Source organism: Mangifera indica, chromosome 7, assembly GCF_011075055.1.
Source record: "Mangifera indica cultivar Alphonso chromosome 7, CATAS_Mindica_2.1, whole genome shotgun sequence".
Taxonomy (NCBI): Eukaryota; Viridiplantae; Streptophyta; class Magnoliopsida; order Sapindales; family Anacardiaceae; genus Mangifera; species Mangifera indica.
This window is the reverse complement of record NC_058143.1, coordinates 17,371,348-17,388,310: the sequence shown is the minus strand read 5'-3', so window position 1 is coordinate 17,388,310 and position 16,963 is coordinate 17,371,348. Positions and strand designations below refer to the sequence as shown.

The 16,963-nt window shown below is 32.2% G+C and overlaps 2 protein-coding genes across 5 annotated transcripts; one reads left to right on the top strand and one right to left on the bottom strand.

Moving 5' to 3' along the window:
* Positions 1 to 1,033: 1,033 nt before the first annotated feature.
* LOC123220177 (histidine-containing phosphotransfer protein 1) lies at positions 1,034 to 2,791 on the top strand. 3 transcript variants are annotated; one of them, XM_044642219.1, is made up of 7 exons: positions 1,034 to 1,200; positions 1,392 to 1,473; positions 1,575 to 1,705; positions 1,809 to 1,877; positions 2,197 to 2,268; positions 2,361 to 2,433; positions 2,531 to 2,791. In XM_044642219.1, the coding sequence occupies exons 2-7, from the start codon at positions 1,414 to 1,416 to the stop codon at positions 2,588 to 2,590; spliced, it is 465 nt and encodes a 154-aa protein (XP_044498154.1). In that variant the 5' UTR covers positions 1,034 to 1,200; positions 1,392 to 1,413; the 3' UTR covers positions 2,591 to 2,791. The 3 variants fall into 3 exon arrangements, with proteins under 3 accessions (XP_044498154.1, XP_044498153.1, XP_044498152.1); XM_044642218.1 differs by having other exon boundaries at positions 1,034 to 1,310; XM_044642217.1 differs by having other exon boundaries at positions 1,038 to 1,278.
* Positions 2,792 to 4,209: 1,418 nt separating this feature from the next.
* Positions 4,210 to 8,845, bottom strand: LOC123220499. Of its 2 annotated transcripts, none has more exons than XM_044642739.1 (13): positions 8,788 to 8,845; positions 8,333 to 8,568; positions 7,834 to 8,013; positions 7,600 to 7,710; positions 7,175 to 7,483; positions 6,908 to 7,084; positions 6,547 to 6,831; positions 6,279 to 6,401; positions 5,984 to 6,181; positions 5,447 to 5,700; positions 5,162 to 5,366; positions 4,764 to 5,069; positions 4,210 to 4,664 (listed from the first exon to the last, which is right to left on the bottom strand). In XM_044642739.1, the coding sequence occupies exons 2-13, from the start codon at positions 8,519 to 8,521 to the stop codon at positions 4,338 to 4,340; spliced, it is 2,664 nt and encodes an 887-aa protein (XP_044498674.1). In that variant the 5' UTR covers positions 8,522 to 8,568; positions 8,788 to 8,845; the 3' UTR covers positions 4,210 to 4,337. The 2 variants fall into 2 exon arrangements, with proteins under 2 accessions (XP_044498674.1, XP_044498673.1); XM_044642738.1 differs by having other exon boundaries at positions 8,701 to 8,834.
* Between the last annotated feature and the right edge of the window lie 8,118 nt (positions 8,846 to 16,963).

The window sequence follows — 16,963 nt, the reverse complement described above, 5'->3', positions numbered from 1 at the left end:
TTACACTATTTCAAGATTAAAATTTTGATTTAATTGATAATAATTACGAAATTAATTACTAAATTTAAAATTACGAGATTCCTAATAATTACGACATGCCATTGGTTCCCCGTAAAGCCTTTCAAAACATTTTAGAGATCAAAACAAAACAAAATTAAATAAAATTGGGTGACCAGAAAAATTAGGAATCTTGTATACTTTAATGGCTACAGTGTCCATGATAATCCTCCGTTTTTTTTTTTTTTTTGATATTATCTTGATTGGCCATCTCAACAAATTTTCCAAGAACAGAAATCAAATCAGAAAAGGAAAAAAAATAAATAAAAGATATATGAGAAAAGGACTTGTAAATATTCCAAATGAAGCAAATAGCTTGTGGTGATGGCTTCATTTAAAAAAAAAAAAAACTAATTAATAATAGTAACTTTGGTCTAATTTTCTTGCTTGCAGGACCATTCTTCCTATTTTTTTTACGTTCTTTCTTTTCAAGGTGACACAGGAAGGACCATGACCATGACTTTTCTAATTAACAGTGATGGTGATGCATGCCCAACAAGTTTACCTTAATTCAGATCTTGAGAAGAGAACCGATAGCTACCTGTTTCATCATAAAAATTTACAGATTCATGTGAAAAAATACAGCTTTTCTGATGTCTAAGCTTTTCAAGAATTTTTCATGTATTCAGAAACTGACCCTGGTTTGTATTCTTCATCCTTTTTAGCTTAACGCTCAAAATATTTACTAGAAAATTGGTTAAAACTATATATTCTTAAAATGTTTTAAGTAAATAATTAGGAGATTGCTCAAATAAAAGACTGCAAGAAAACGAGAATAAGTTTATTTGACGATATCAATATGATAAATAATATTAGAGTCTGACGAAGAGCATAAAAATAAAAAAATTATAATATAAATAAAAGAATATTAGACTTTTGTGATTATTTTTTTTAGATATATATGTATGTATGTATGTATGTACGGACGGACGGTTAAAAGTTTAAAGTTTACAGGGAAGAAAGGTGGTGGAGAGAGAGCGAAAAAGATGGTAGGGGCCCTATTTTAGAAGCTTAAATGCATAATAAATTGTATAAATGGTGGGTGATTCTCTGAGAGAGAAAAGAAAATAGAGAAGCACAAATCCAGAGAAAGATAAGAAGAAAGGTGCAGTAGAAGCAGACTGAAAAAATAGCTAGAAAAAGGTACTACACCAACAAAAGCAACAAATCTTTGGATTTTTCATCTGCTCTACACATTAAATTCATCGAATCACTTTCAAGGTTTCAAGCATTTATGCCCCCTTTTTCATCGTGTAATTATGCCTCAAGATCTCCATTTTAATCCACCAGCTTTATTGGGTCATAGCTTTAAAGATAGTGTGTTTTGTGTGTAGGGAAGAAGGGCAAGAGAAAGGCATGGATGTGAGTCAGATGCAGAGAAGGCTGATGGACTACACCAAGTCCTTGTTCATGGAGGTAATAAACCATAAGAATACAAATATATGTTATTGGATCTTGGGTTTGCTTTGTTATGTTGGTTTTTATTTAGTGTTGTTTATTTTGTTTTTTGTGAGAAGGGTGTTTTGGACGGTCAATTTTTACAGCTTCAGCAGCTGCAAGATGAAAGCAATCCAGATTTTGTTGTTGAAGTGGTCTCTCTCTTCTTTGAGGATTCTGAGAGGCTTCTCAATGATCTCACCAGGGCTCTGTAAGCTCTCTCTTTTGATGTTACTTATGGCTATGGTTGATTCTAACAGTGTATCTGAGTTAAACCAATTTTTTGCTTTATTTTTTAATATTTGCTTGCACAGAGATCAGCCAAATGTGGACTTCAAAATGGTTGATTCCCATGTTCATCAATGGAAGGGTAGCAGTTCAAGGTACACATATAAGCACAAGTTCTTTCTTTTCTTTATCAAAGTGAAAACACAAACAAGATTTTTTGCTTTTATTTTTGGGTTCCTATTGGCAACAATTTCAGGCTTATGTTTCTGATCTGTGGTGTGGAGCAACTTGATATTACACCAACTTGGATCAAACCCTGAAAAAATGAAATAAAAGAAAAAATATTATTGGCAATCAACTTAGTTCAGACCTGAGACACAAAAAAAAACTAAAATTTATATGTAAAAATGGTTTCTTTAACCTCTTTGGCTGGATAATTTCTGTTAACAAGAAATGGGTTGTTGAGTTTAACAGCATAGGAGCATGCAGAGTTAAAAATGGTTGCATTGCCTTCCGCAACTTCTGTGAGGAACAGAACACTGAAGCGTGAGTTATCTTTTCCTCTAGTATTTTCTTTGTTTAGAATTAAACTTGAACACTGCAGGAAGCCATGAAAAGATTATTTGATTGATTTACAGGTGCCTGAGGTGTTTGCAGCAAGTGAAACAAGAGTACTACCTGGTGAAGAACAAGCTCGAGAATCTATTCAGGGTGAGAAGAATGGATTTCTGGTTGAGTTTTTTGCTTTATATAATTTGTATTTGGTCAAATATGTAGTTCTTCTAATGAAATTAATGGTGGTTTGCAGATGGAACAGCAGATTGTAGCAGCTGGTGGATCAATTCCCACTCTGGAATTAAGTTTTTAGAGTTTATCAAATTGAATGAAAAGCAAGTAAAATTTGTGGGTTACTGTAGGTAGCTTGTGTACTCCCCTACTATTGCTTCTTCTCTAACAAACCAGCTTGTGCTTTGTATGAAATTTTGTTCAAGAAAATGGGAGGAGATTCCATCTGTTTCATCTTTCTATTATCAACCTTTAAGGCTTCAAACAACTTTTTCATTTTGTATTTCTCTTCTATTATCTCTTTTTTCTTTATTTGATAGCTAAAGGGCTGCAAAAATTATGCCGAACGCCAACTTGTTTCACATTAATCCAAACAGGCTGTCCTGCTTTAATTTTGTATTAGAAAATGCCAAGTTTTGATTCCATTTTCCATTATTGGGAACAAATCCGATTGAGATAGGCTACTGCCACTCAGATAACACAACCAAATAACGTAAAAGATATACTATGGTACAAGCATTAGAGTTCATAGTTGGCATTTGTAGGGGGTGTGTGTGTGTGTGTATAAAATGGAGAACTCCTCGCAACAAATAAGTGAAACTTTGGGTCAATCTTGATATCATTGATGAGTTTTAAACCCATGTTCTTAAAACGGAAATTTTACATCTTTTGATATTTTACCCGTAAAAGGCAGAAAAAAGTATATTTGTAATTAGTTTAACAAACAAGTTGAACTGGATAGCAAAATCATCTGCCATTGTGGGGATACGGGGATTTAGGTCAATCCAAATTTGTTAGGGCTGTCATTCTTCTGTGCCAAGGGAAAATTAGTGGGAGCAACCCTCCGCCATCTTCAGTAATCAGTCTTGTCTTTGGGGCTATTTTTACGTTGATCAAAGTTTGGTTTTTGCTTATTAAAAGAGGAAATTCTTGCTTGATAACCCAACAAACAATCGTGAAAGCAGAAAAAGAAATGTGAAAGGATTAGGATTAGGATAATGACATGGATAATTAATGAATTAAAAGCATCTTTGACCAAGTGAGTAATTGACACCCCACAATGTACAGTGCGTGCGAATGCTCTGGCAATTAAAGTTTCAAATCAAAAGATTAATTATTGAAGTTCTATGTTTCTAGTCCAGTCAAATTTTTTCTCCGATTCCTATTTCATGGATATGACACCGCATAACAATTACCAAATACAAGAAGAGTTCTTATATATTTATTAAAAAAAAAGAAGAAAAACTTAATGTAGGAGGAGCATTTCATATCATTAAAGAATCAATCTCTTCAAAAACAACATGAAAAAGTACCAACGGACATGTCACATGTTTAACTAAAAACAAAAATTAAAAGAAAAAATAAAATTTGATTTCAACCACCACAAGGCTTGGTGAGATCCAAAGCTACCCATATTTTTTTTTTATATATTTTTCAAATTTTGGGGAAGCTGAAATTCTTTTTATCCACTTTTATTGTTTTTTTTTTTTTTCGAACGATGTATATTTTAGATAAGAACTTTTAGTTTGAGAGTTCAAAGGGTCAGAACTTGGGTTAAAAATAGTGATATACTCATAATTTTATTATTCTTGAAGTAAAATCTGGAAAATGCTGATGTCTGACTTTATACGAACACTTCCTTTGGGGATTTGGGAAGGTGGTGTTGTGAGAGATTCTAATTTGAAGAAGAATATTAGCAAATGTCACAATGGAAACTGCTTTATTTGAAGATTTTTGAAGAAGAATATTAGCAATTGTTACAACTGAAACTGCTTTATCTGTAGAATGAAAAAGGGAAAAAAAATTCTATTCCTGTGGTCAGAGTATAATTAATCCAATAGCTGTAAGTTAAACTTATCTGTTTGATTTCTTGGTTTTGTTTTCCAAGTTCTTCTTTGTTCATCAAAGCTTCCTATGGCAGCACTCTGCTTTTTGCTACCAAGTCCATTTGCAAATACATTATAGTAAGCAAGTGGGTCCAAATTTTCCACTACTTTGACAAGTTTTCCTTTCTTCCTATCAACCAAAATTTGTCCATCTTTGGATTCATCTCCTTCGGCAAAAACCCTGATGGATTTTACTTCAAAAATTGGCTTCAGAGATGAATGATAATCAGTCAACACTACTGCACCAAGAATTTCCCCTAAGAATGTATCCTGCAGAAGAACAATATTAAGTCATAATGTAAAATTTAGAGCAAGCGGCTGAAATTCCAAAGTTAACTGCATAATTGAATTTAAAACAAGAAGATTTACCATGTGATGGTATCGATGGTGGCTCTGTTGCAAAGAATGTAGCCTTGACAGCAAACGCCAAGCAAACCTGGCTTCAGGTGTCCTGTTTGTGAGTTGCAGGCTTCTAAGGATACTAGGAAATGAACTGACTTTGCGCTGAGTGCCGAGTGGGATGAGTGTGATGTTTAGTGTTGAGTTAAAGACTGTATTTGCAGCCAAAGGGTCAAGAAACATATTGAATTCAGCATATTTGTTGGAAGGAATGCTAAAGACATTTCCTGTGTCTAAGTTATCAAGGCTAATGTGTCCTCCAACAATGTACACATCCTGTAAAGAGATTCGACATCACTCATTAAAGCTATGCATCAAAAAATGCTTTGATGGTCCTGGAATCAAGCAGAATTGGGATATCTGCTTACCTGAATTAGAGAGGTCAAATTTTTCCTAGATGAAATAATTTTGGCTAAATTAGTCAGGGGTCCATTGGTCAATATGGTGATCTTGGACCCCGGATCAAGTGTTTGTGCTATGGAATCCCATATTTCCAATGCCAGAGGTTGTCTAAGTCCTGGGTGAGCGGTATCCCGAGGAGCTCCAAATTTTACAGAGTTTTCTGTTGTATACCTTGAACAAATATCAAAATATAGCACCAGATTATCAGTGCACATAAAGATGCATAGAACAGAAATGTACAATGTATACACCTTCTTGGACTTCGGGGCATATCGCGGGCAAGGCCATAGAGAGTGTCTGAGTCTAGAAATCCACCGCTTCCTTGTGGGATGGCTTTAGTATACTTGCAGTCTCCAACACTCTTGACATCAGGATCAGATTGATTCATTGCAAATACATCTCCTAGGCCAACTAGAATGTCGTCTCGACCCATCATATGCAGTAGATCATAAACAGCATCTATTGTTGCAACATTTGCCCAGCCAGTTGGACTTACTATTACTGCCTGGATGAAAGGACAAAGACCATGCCCATCAATTCTATTTTCATTCAAGCGATATCCTATTTTAAGTAATATTTTATGGTAAGAAACATGTTTGGATTGCCCAGATGCAAATACCAGCAGAAAACATTGGTAGGTAATTGAATATTCTTGATTCTAAAGAATTTGCCTAGCATACCTGGTAGTTTAGTCATCAATCACAATTATTCAGCACATCAAGTAGCTTTCAAATTGGATTGATTAGATGAAATGAAAGTAGGCAGAAAAGGTTGGTTTAGGCATGTACCTTGAGATTGATCACTTCCACAGGTACTTTAAGGAGATAGAATAGTGCTAGAAAATCTCCAGCACTCATGTCCATATCAAAGACAACAGGCTTCCCCAGCTTTTGGGCACCAAAATTTGGTTTGTAAAGAACTTCCTTATAGTAGGGAAATTGTGTTGTTATATTGAACCTTCCACTGTGTTGAGGTTGATTAAGAACCTGTTGGGACAAAGTAAAGAAAGAGGAAAATTTCTTAGCAAGATCAATCATATCCAACTTTTAAAGCTGACAAGAAAAACTGATTGAATAAACTTACATCTAGGAAGCTTTTATAAAATTCTCTGTCCAGTATGCTTCCAGCATCCTGACTTGGTTTTGCCTTCGTAGCAACAAGAATGCGCACCGCATCAACACTATTTACCTCTTCTGTGTATCCATCCTGTTAGAGTGTTCAGCAATAGGCTTGAATTCATATTTTACAATGCCAAAATGATGAGTTGAAAAGAGGACATAGGTATGAAAAATATTTGTAGCAATAGCTTAATGTTGTTGCTTATGCTAACCAAAAAGGGCAAAAAGATCACCTTGCATTTCCCTTTCCCTTTCTTGACAATGCAAAACGGATCGCGAAGTCCTGTTTGGACATGACCGCTATGAACTCCACCTTTCTTTAGATTGAACTTCGGAACTTTTCGGCGATCGAAGAAAGGATTTGACCCATCAGATATCCCATAAGGTTTATTTGAAGTAACAACAGTTACATTCATGTACTCCATTTCTGCAAATTCATTCTGACCATCATTTTTGTGTGAATTTCGCATAATTGAGACTGCCACACCCACCGTAAAGGAATCCCACATGGTAAAACTCTGCAAAAGATTAATTTAAGTTGCAATCTAATATGAAAAATTAGTCAATGCATCTTGAAATTGATCAACAAATTACCAAGTAGAAATGACCACTGAACCAAGTATCACGAGCCATTTTCAAGGACTGGAAGCAATATTGTGCCTCATAAGTACTCTGACTTTGCTCAAAAACTTCAAAGAATTTCGCACTTATGGGGATGGTATTTGTAGCATCTAGAGGAACAAGTGTGACTGGGATACCAGAATGAAACACCTGAAACAAATCCAAGCCATTTCTACTCTCTAAACACAGAAGCAATGGAAATAAATAAAATCATCACTAGTTAATTGATTTTCTGATTACCTGATATGCAGCAAAAGGGTCTCCAAATATATTGAACTCTGCATAAGGGTTACTGCTGAAGCCAGTGAACAAATTTCCGGGGTCACCACACTCTGGCTGCTGGCAAGTTGTTGGATTTCCAGACCTCACCCCACCACCCATAACATAAATATGCTCAATATTTTTCCTCAAATGTGGGTTCTTCATTAGGAAAATAGCAATATTTGTGTGAGCTCCTAGCATTATTATACTAATAGGACCTGCAGATACTTTATCAATCAACACTTGCTGCACGGTCTGTTGTTGAAGAGGCGTATACCTCCTGCTGCCCTGTTGTAGTTATGTTGATGCAAAAGACAAGTGACAGATTTTCAGATCCAAAATTTCACAGAATGCAAGTGAAACAAACTCAATGATGTCACTCTGAAGAGTATATAATTTTATACCTGGGGCAGGAATTTTTTCCGTAAACCAAAATTAGAATCAATATCTAATCTTCCTCCTAGACCAACAGGAATAGCCTGTCTGTATCTGCAATATCCTGCTGTTGTATTGCCCTGTTATAAGCATTAGACCAGAAACAAGCGGGCACATGTTAAGAAACAAAACAAAAGTTTGAGAATCAGGCAATAAAGTCCTTTCATTTCTCAATGCAAATGCAACCGAATCAAGTAATCAACCTGCTCAATAATAGGAAGATATCCACCAACATCTGAAAGTATAGTTCCATCTTCTAAAATCCCCCCTTCTCCTCCCATTCCAACGGTAATGTCATCGCGATCCATCATGTAAAGCATGTCATAGATATGATTCACAGCATGACCAGCATTACTCCATGCATTTGAGCTGATGGTGATTGCCTGCAATATTACTAAAAGTTTTGAGTTAAACATTTCTCCATATTGAATCACTTGAGTCTACAAATGATGACTAAATTCACAGAAGGCATACAGTCTAACTGAAAGAAGATTGCCCTTGACTCACTGCAACAAGACTAAAATGAGTAGAGCTGAAAACTTCCATAAAAATTCATCCAAAAGCTGAAAAGTTTGCAAATTTCAAAAGGGTTGTAAATTTTTTGGTGACAAGCTTGTAGCAGACAAAACTGGTTGCATTATAAATTTGAAAGATGAATTATTACTTCAGTAAAGAATCAATAAAGAGGGTTATTTTATTCACCTCCAGTTTAAATTCGGATCTGTTAAGCTTCAAGAGGTACAAAAGACCGAAGAAATCATCAGTATCGACATCTGTATCCACAAGAATTCGATATGGCCTACTCTCCACAGTGAACAAATCATTTCCAAACACAACAAAAACTCCTACTATCAACGTTATAGCCAACCAGAAATTTCTTTGCCAGAACATTTCTTAACTCTGCTCCAATCACGACCCACCAAGCTTTTCCCTCCAAACTATAAAAAAGAAAGAAAAGACGGAACAAATGCTATGGTCATCATCTAATTTCCGATACACAGGAACCATAACTCAAACTGTTAAAAAACAAAACATAAAGAGATAGAAAAGAAAACTGCAGAATTAAGAACCTTGTTAAATATAACAAATGAATTGATAAACTTATATATTATGGAATAAATCACGTGATCAGAAAGGGGTAAAAGCACAGTTAATACCCTCTTTACTGAAGAAGAAGAAGTTTTAAGTACAGGATTAAGATTCTTGGACTTAAATATAACAAAAAGATTTAAAGACTGAGATAAAGTAATATATTTAAATTATAACTGATGAAATCAGAGTTGCTGCTATAGGAGTCAAAGTCTTTGCCTTATGGTTAGCACTTGTCATGTCGTTGCTTATTTATTAATAAATTGCATGTTTTGACATTTTTTTATTTGGTAAGTTGTTTTGCCATTAATTAATTGTTTTTAAAATTTAAAAAAATAATTACCTTTCTTCACGGATGCACTTAATCTAGATAGACAACGACAAATGCAGCAGACCATAACTTGTGGTTAAAAGAGAGCAGAATGGCGGCAGTATTAGATGTCAACTGCAATAAGAAGTTTACTTCAAGATAGAACCCCTTGTGGATTAGAGAGAATCCATCTATTTTAATCAGCCATAATGAATCAACACTATCATATTAATGGGGTTTTTCGTTGTTGGGTCTCCCACTACATGCACACAAGCCATCGGACTGTGAAAAAAGAAACCATCAAAGTGCTTTCTACAATTGTTTATTCTGCTTGGCGTGCTTTGATTTTTCTTTGTGATAAATCTTTCCTCTCATTGATCATTATTTTTTATTTAATATCTCTTGACTTTTGTTTCTGACGAAACTCAGCAACAAGCTGTAACTTCATCTTGGCACTCTTTGGCCCGTGACGATTGCATATACACATACATATACATAAATACATATATATATATATATATATATATATATATATATATATATATAAGTAAAAAAGAGAGAGAACATATTGGATTTAACAGTATAAACTTTATAGGATCTATCATGCATGTTGAAGTGTGGGATCCATGCATACATATGATTGACCAAAAAAATACCAGACCAGGGTGGGGAAAACTACATATAAGTCAAGATATATTCCATGTTTAAACACAGAATCATCAGAATTAGAACAGTAAGACGAAGACAAATATTTTCACCATGATAAATATGTTAATTACTAACCTTTAGTTCACCTTGAGCTTTCCTCTAAATTCTCACTCCAGCAAGAACGAAGATAGTAAATGCACTGAATATTGTTGAATGGTAGGGTGTAAGGAAATAGAATCACAGGAGCCCTTGATTGGATTCTATCTGATCTCTTTCGCTGGCAGTTTACCTTTTCGCTTTTCCACTGTAACTCCTGTACTATAAACGTTTTCTTAACTCACTCAGGTACTTCCCCAAACTTCTGAATCATCATTCTTTATTCTTATCCTATTTATTATTGCCTTGTATAGCCTTGTGAAGGTGGATTTCTTCCGGATTCTGTCTTACTAACAAAGGCAAAGGACTACATCCTCTCCAAATTTTAATTTAATCTTAAAAATATATCTATATTAGTAAAAAGATTTATATATTTATCTATAAACTAATTTAAATAGAACAAAAGATAAAATTATTATTTTATTATTAAACCTTAAAATTTTAGACATTTATATCATTTTTCTCTTTTAATTCGAAAAACTTACAATTTCTCTTTTAAATTGAACTTTGAACAACAACATTTTCTCTTTAGGGTTTTTTCTTTTATCTTCAAATATCAAATGTCGTTCCTTCTATTGACCGATGTTCCCACCATCTTTTTCTCTAATAGTCGACATTTATCGGATCAATTTCGTTTGAAGAAGATAGTTTGTCTTTATCTGACAAAAAAACAAAGACAATTCGTCATCTTTATCTCGTTATCGAACAAAGACAAACCATTTTCATTGACAAAATCAGTTAAGTGGAAATGTCAACCAAAGGGGAAGAAGATGATAAAAAAGTCAGTCGACCACAGGAACAACAACTAGTTGTCGGAGATGGAAGAAATGACCTTTGAGGGGAATGTGATTTTTTAAAGTTGAATAGTGGAGAAAAGTTGTTAATTTTCTAAATTAAAGGGAAAAATTATATTGATTTTTAGAGTTTATGAGTAAAATAACAATTTTACCCTTGTCTTTAATAAAAAATTATAACATAAGTTACTCTATAGATGAATGTTTAAGCTTTTTACCTGTTATGAGTATATTTTTTAAATTAGGGCAAATTTTGGATGAGAAATAGTCCTCTAGCATAATAATAATAATAATTTCTGAATCTATTGTAAGTTGTAATTGCTATTTTTAGATGAAAAGTTTTATTTTGTCCCCTCCTAATTTAGCTTGCAATTTATAGACCAGAACATTTTGCTTGTTTCATTTACATCCCATCTTTTTATTAGGGGGGATAAATATAAGGGTAATTATTTAAAAATAACTCAATTAAGGAGATGTATATGAAATTGCTCAATATTTTAGGCGTTAGGGGTTATATGAATATTGGGTTTAGGTAATATTATATTATTAAAAATTAAAGATTACCACAAATATTTATGTCAAGAAAAGGAAACAAATTAGTTATGGTTAAACAACTAAAACATAAAGAAAATAATACAATGAATGTGGATAAAATTGAGGAAATAATTAAGAAGTTGTATTTATAATTAAGGAAATAATTAAGAAAAATAATTATGATAAATATAAAAAAAGGAAAAAGCCAATTTGATTCCATTTATTATTTTTAATATAATTAGCTATGATAATTTGTTGTTTTTCTTTATTTAGAAAGAAATATATGTAATTAGTTGTAACAAAAAATTTCAGGGAACATTCAAGGTATTAGTAATATATTAATTTTTATAAAATATAATAATAATTTTTGTCTAATAATATTTTATTTAATCTATATTCATAGTAATATATCTTTCTTTTGCATTAAAAAATAGCCAAAGGACTATTTCCCACCCAAGGTATGTTTTTTGTGCAAATTTTCACCTGTTAACTTTGAAAAACCTATTTACTTACCCATGGATATTAAAAAAAAGTCAGATTGAAGAATTTAAGGGTAAAATCATTGTTTTATCTGTAATATTCAAAATAAACTTAAATTTAATTTATTTTTTATCTTCAAACCCTAACAACTAACAATTTTCCTCCAACCCAAGTTTTCAAAAATAACATTTTCCCCCTAGGAATTCTAAACTTTTAGATTGAATTTTTTGACAACGATCGACTATCTTCAGACGACGTCTCTTCCTCCTCGGCGTCTTCTCTTTCCGACCATGCTAGTCTTCCCCTCTTAGGCTTCGTCGTCAATGAAGACAACGCGTCTTCGTCAACGACGACAACGCGTCTTCGTCAACGACGATGTAGTGCAACGTCGGAAGGAGAGGCCATCAGAGAGGGAGAGTAGGTGCTTGGAGATTGCCGGTCATTGTCGAAAAAATTGGATTTGAAGTTTGAAAACCCTAGGGTGAAAAATGCAGATTTGAAGTTTGAAAACCCGAGGATGAAAAATGCAGTTTTTGAAAACTTGGGTTGGGGTAAAAGTGTTAGTTTTTAGGATTTGGGAGAGAAAATGATATGACCAACGGACTCAGTTAAGTTTAATGGCCTATAGGTGGATAAATAAAATTTTCAAAATTGATGAGGGGAACTTGTAAAATTTAGCATAGTTTGGGTGGGAAAAGTCTTTTGGCCTTAAAAAATTCCCAAACCAAACGCAACGAATCCTCTCACCAATTTATGTCAATCAGATCATTCTCAAAAAGAAAAGAATAGTTAATGGGGTAGTTGAAAAACCCTTTCATAAAAAAAATCGAGACTAAAATACAGGGGCAAACTTTTGTATCCTATATGACTATATAGAGAAAACAAAAATATTAGTAATAAGACTCCAACTTAATTTTTATATTTAAAAGTTTTAATGTTTTACTAATTTTATTAATTTATAATATTAATTTACGTAAATAATAATTACACAAAGCATATAAAATAAAGCTATTTTAACACCATGAGATAAGCGTAGAAACTTACATACAGTCATTACTTTGAATTTTAAACTCTAAACCCTATTATTATAATGAATTTCTATAGGGGTGTTATGCCAAATTGTGTCAAATTATGTATGATTTATATTGTATATTGTTTGTATTTTTCACTTTTTTTAAACTGAATTGGATCGATTGAATCAAAAATCAGCTCTAAATCCGATTTAGTTAACATTAAAAAATGGTTTATTCATTGACTTAGTCAATTTGATCAAAATTAGATGAATCGATTAAAATCGATAGAATCGAGTTTGATCAAAATTTAGGATATTTTTTAAAAATTTAATTATTTTTAAGTAATTTGATTATTTTTTATTAAATTAGATGAATTTTTAAAAGTTTGTAAGAAAAAATAAAATGAAAAAATGAAAAAAATATTTTATATCTATTTAAATGTTTTTTATAGATAATAACTTATATAATTATATTTTTTTTTTGCATCATGAGATTGAGACATTTTTTATTTTAATTGTTTCATTGAAATTAAATAAATAATTATTACTCTTAAAAAATGATAATGATATATTCTAATCTTTATAGATATAATTATACCAATTAATTTTATTTTTTTATAAATTTTTAAATAAAATTTATTTATTATAATTTAATAACAAATTAAATAGGTTAATTTTTAATAAAATTATAAATTAATAAAATAATTGATCCAATCACGACTCTGATTCTAAAAATATTGGTATTTTCTGCTGCAACATTATGGTGTGAAGACAAGAGGGAGAGAGGACCGGAGGGATATGAGAAGACAGAAAGAGACTCTGCAACAACTGCAAACACTAACAGTTCGTAAACTTTGACGTTATCTAAGATGAACATCCACGTGGGCAATACGTGTAAAACATTGATTTGACAACTTATGCCACCTTCGTATTAATGTTTAATTGTGGGTTTCCGACGTGGATTGTTCTTGATATTTTTTATTCAACAATTCATTAATCATCTCTATTCAGCCGACAGCCGACAGCCGACAGCCGACATCTTGTGTAGTTTTGGTTAGTTTATACGGTTAGAACCTCCTTCTAATTATTTGTATTTACTTGTTAACCCTTAATTTAATTTATATTACCTTTTCTTGTAAATTATAAATTGAATATTAAAATCTACCCCCAAAATCTTGAATCATTCACAATTATATTACAAGTTCCTAAATCCTATAACACCTCCATGCATGAATTTACGGTTGAATTTTAGTTAAGTTTATTTAATCTTAAAAGCGAGTTCAACTTAAGTAAATTGAAGTTTAAGCTTCAGGGATACTTAACATGTTAAGCTTAGAAATTTAAAAAAATTTGATACGAATTAATTAAAACGATATTGTTTTGATTAATATGTATCAAAATGACGTTATTTTAATTATTTTTTTGTTTGATAACCTTAAATTCGATTTGATTCGAATCTAACCCATTACATGATCCAATCACCATTTCAAATTCAAATTTTACATAAAGTAGTAATTTTAAATGGAATCACATGATTGGGTTAGTGTTTCCAATTTGACTTAAAAGGGTTTTCAAAAGATTTAATTGCTTGATTTACGATGGTTACGTATATTAAAACTGTGAAAATCCTTGGAAATCATAAAAGGTGGTCAAGAAATTTAAAGGAATGAAGATGGGAAGAGCAATTTAGGGATCCTTTGATTTGACCATTAGGCAGAGCAGAGATGACAGACAGAATCTTTAATTTGAATATTTGTTACACCACCACATGGATTGCAATTAAAAAATAATAATGACATTAGGAAACAAATTTGACTAAAGAGTTCAATAATTCATCTATAATATAAGCATATTTATGATGAAGATTAATAGAAAAAATATGCATACTTGTTGGAGATGATCATATAATAAAAAAATAGGGTGTCAAGGTAAATAAAATAAAATAAAATAAAATATAAACAAGTAAATTAAGAATTTAATAAATTTAAGAAGCACCAGGATAATTTTTGTGGGCATAGATTAGATGGATTTGGTTAATATATTTAAAAAAAATAAAAAAAAAAGTAATTAAGTAGATATGAAAGTTACATTCCCAAAACCAATATGGTATTGAAAAGAATAGTGCTTCCCATCCCAACCATTGAATGAGCATTTTGGCTTTTGACATTAGAGACCGAGTCCCACTTTTCTTTTGGCTTTTGTGAATATTGGTGGAGGATGAAAAGTGCAAATTTATACATTACTGGATAAGTAGAATTTGTGTTGAAAGGAGATTAAGTGATTGGAAGATTATAAAAAAAAAAACAATTTATTTAATGAAAGCCCATGGAATGCACCAAAAGGTGCTTTCCTTTCTACCACTAATACAACTTTGTTTATTTTGGTCAAATCTCACTTCCCCCTTCCCCCTTCCCCCTTTATTATTATATTATTTGGACAGATTCTAAAGGGTTTTAGCACCATAATAATGGATGACTCCATCCCCATCACCCCTTATTACCAAACACTTCTAAAAAAAATAGAAAAATTTCTATACTACCTACTACTAACAGGTATTGATAGGAGAATTTTATAAACTAAGGTTAAGGCTTACATGATAGACATTATAACCGCGGCATTTATGCTCGAAATTGTCAAAAAGTATTCAGAAAATTTAGTTTAATTTAGTTTATAAAATAGTTTAGTTTAGATAAATATATTGTAGATAAACAATTTATAATTTAAGTTATCATTTGAACGATTTTCAAAGTAAAATAAATAATAAATCATAATTTTTAAAATATATATAATGTGAAAAGAAAGTTAAGCGCAATGAAATTGAATATGTAACGTAACTATGATGATTACCACTAAAGAAATCAAAGATACATGTAAAAGAGGAAAATCAAAAGCTTAATTATTAATCAAATCTAAAAATAAATTAATGACCATCATTATTATTATTATTATTGACTTTCTCATTTAAAACTTATAAATTTTCTATCAATAGGAGATATTGGTTAGATATTATTGAAGTTTGACGTTGTAGAAAACTCCTATCATCCTCAACTTAAGCTTCCCAAGATAGTTTTGCCCTTTGCTTTGAGAATACGTTTACCCAAAAAAATTTCTAAACGTGCCTTAATACAACCCACTCAACTAAGATTAAAAAGTTTTATTAATCTTTCAACTACACACACTAAGATAAAATATAGAATGGGGGATTGTTTTAATTATAAAAGCTTTTTGAGTTTATGGTAGATGCTTCAGCTTCAACGTCACTCATGCTGGATAAGGTTTTAGAATAATATATATTAATCAATTCATTGTTTTTGGTCTTATTGGCAGAGAGTCTGTCCTTTATGTGAGATTAGGCGTGACAAAATTTCTAGTTTCAATGGGGCCTCCATCATCATACCATAGGCCATCCAACCCTATGGTACAATAGTAGAATTTCCAAGGCCAATCAGTATTTGTGGGCAAGTAAGTCTAGCTACCAGATTCAATTTGTGAAAGAAAGTCTTGATTTACGGTTGTTGATCAAAGGAAGTAGGGTCATTTCTGATTTTTCTTTTCAACGTGAAAACCTTAAACTACTATGTCAGGTTAGCTAAGAATTTTAATTTTGAAATGTCATTGGAAGGGTTTGAACTTTTGTTTTTATTTTAGAATCTCACTCATTTGCCACTGGTCAGTTTGAGGTGGGTTGGCCTAAAACAGAAGGTAATGGCAAACACTAGCTAGAAGTGGAAGTGGGTGTAGTCTGGTCGGTGAGTATGTCCTGCCTGACAAGTGTTTGCTCTAGCATTCACTCTTTATGAATGGAATTTGAAGGAAATCATGAGAAATTTTCAAGTGGAAAGCATTTCTTTGTTTACCAATTTCTGGATCCTCTTTTTTGACGTGTTTAAAGCTACCTTGCTTGTAGCATGCAGGAGAATCTTCACCTAAAACTCTCAATTGCCTATTAGAATATCCTTTGGCTAATTAATTCTTCTTCTTAATCATTCCAGGGCCAGGTTCCTATCAATTCCTGTGTAGGCAAAATCATATAATTTCAAGTCTGAAACTTCTAAAAAGCCCAAGATCAACCCAACTTTTACCAAGCCCAGCTCATCCAAAAATTTGTGCTCACTTGAAGACTTGGCACACTCTCTGGAAAAATACCTAGACATTACACAAGAATAAAGAAGTGAAACAACTAAAAATTCATCTAATAAATATGCAAGTTCTTGATCAGGGGTCAGAAAACTTTAACTGACAAAACAATTACTAAATAGTTATACCACACAGCACATTTCTTCTCATCATTCCTGAGTTCAACAACATAC

What these genes read in the sequence shown, in the direction of transcription:
- LOC123220177 (XM_044642219.1), top strand. Translation starts at nt 1,414, where the DNA reads ATGGATGTGAGTCAGATGCAGAGAAGGCTGATGGACTACACCAAGTCC. An exon ending in CCAAGTCCTTGTTCATGGAG is followed by an intron (nt 1,474 to 1,574) that starts GTAATAAACCAT and finishes TTTTGTGAGAAG; the next exon opens with GGTGTTTTGGACGGTCAATT. An exon ending in GAGGAACAGAACACTGAAGC is followed by an intron (nt 2,269 to 2,360) that starts GTGAGTTATCTT and finishes ATTGATTTACAG; the next exon opens with GTGCCTGAGGTGTTTGCAGC.
- LOC123220499 (XM_044642739.1), bottom strand. Translation starts at nt 8,521, where the DNA reads ATGTTCTGGCAAAGAAATTTCTGGTTGGCTATAACGTTGATAGTAGGA. An exon ending in TGGAAGTGATCAATCTCAAG is followed by an intron (nt 5,701 to 5,983) that starts GTACATGCCTAA and finishes CCTTTCATCCAG; the next exon opens with GCAGTAATAGTAAGTCCAAC. An exon ending in ATTTGACCTCTCTAATTCAG is followed by an intron (nt 5,070 to 5,161) that starts GTAAGCAGATAT and finishes ATCTCTTTACAG; the next exon opens with GATGTGTACATTGTTGGAGG.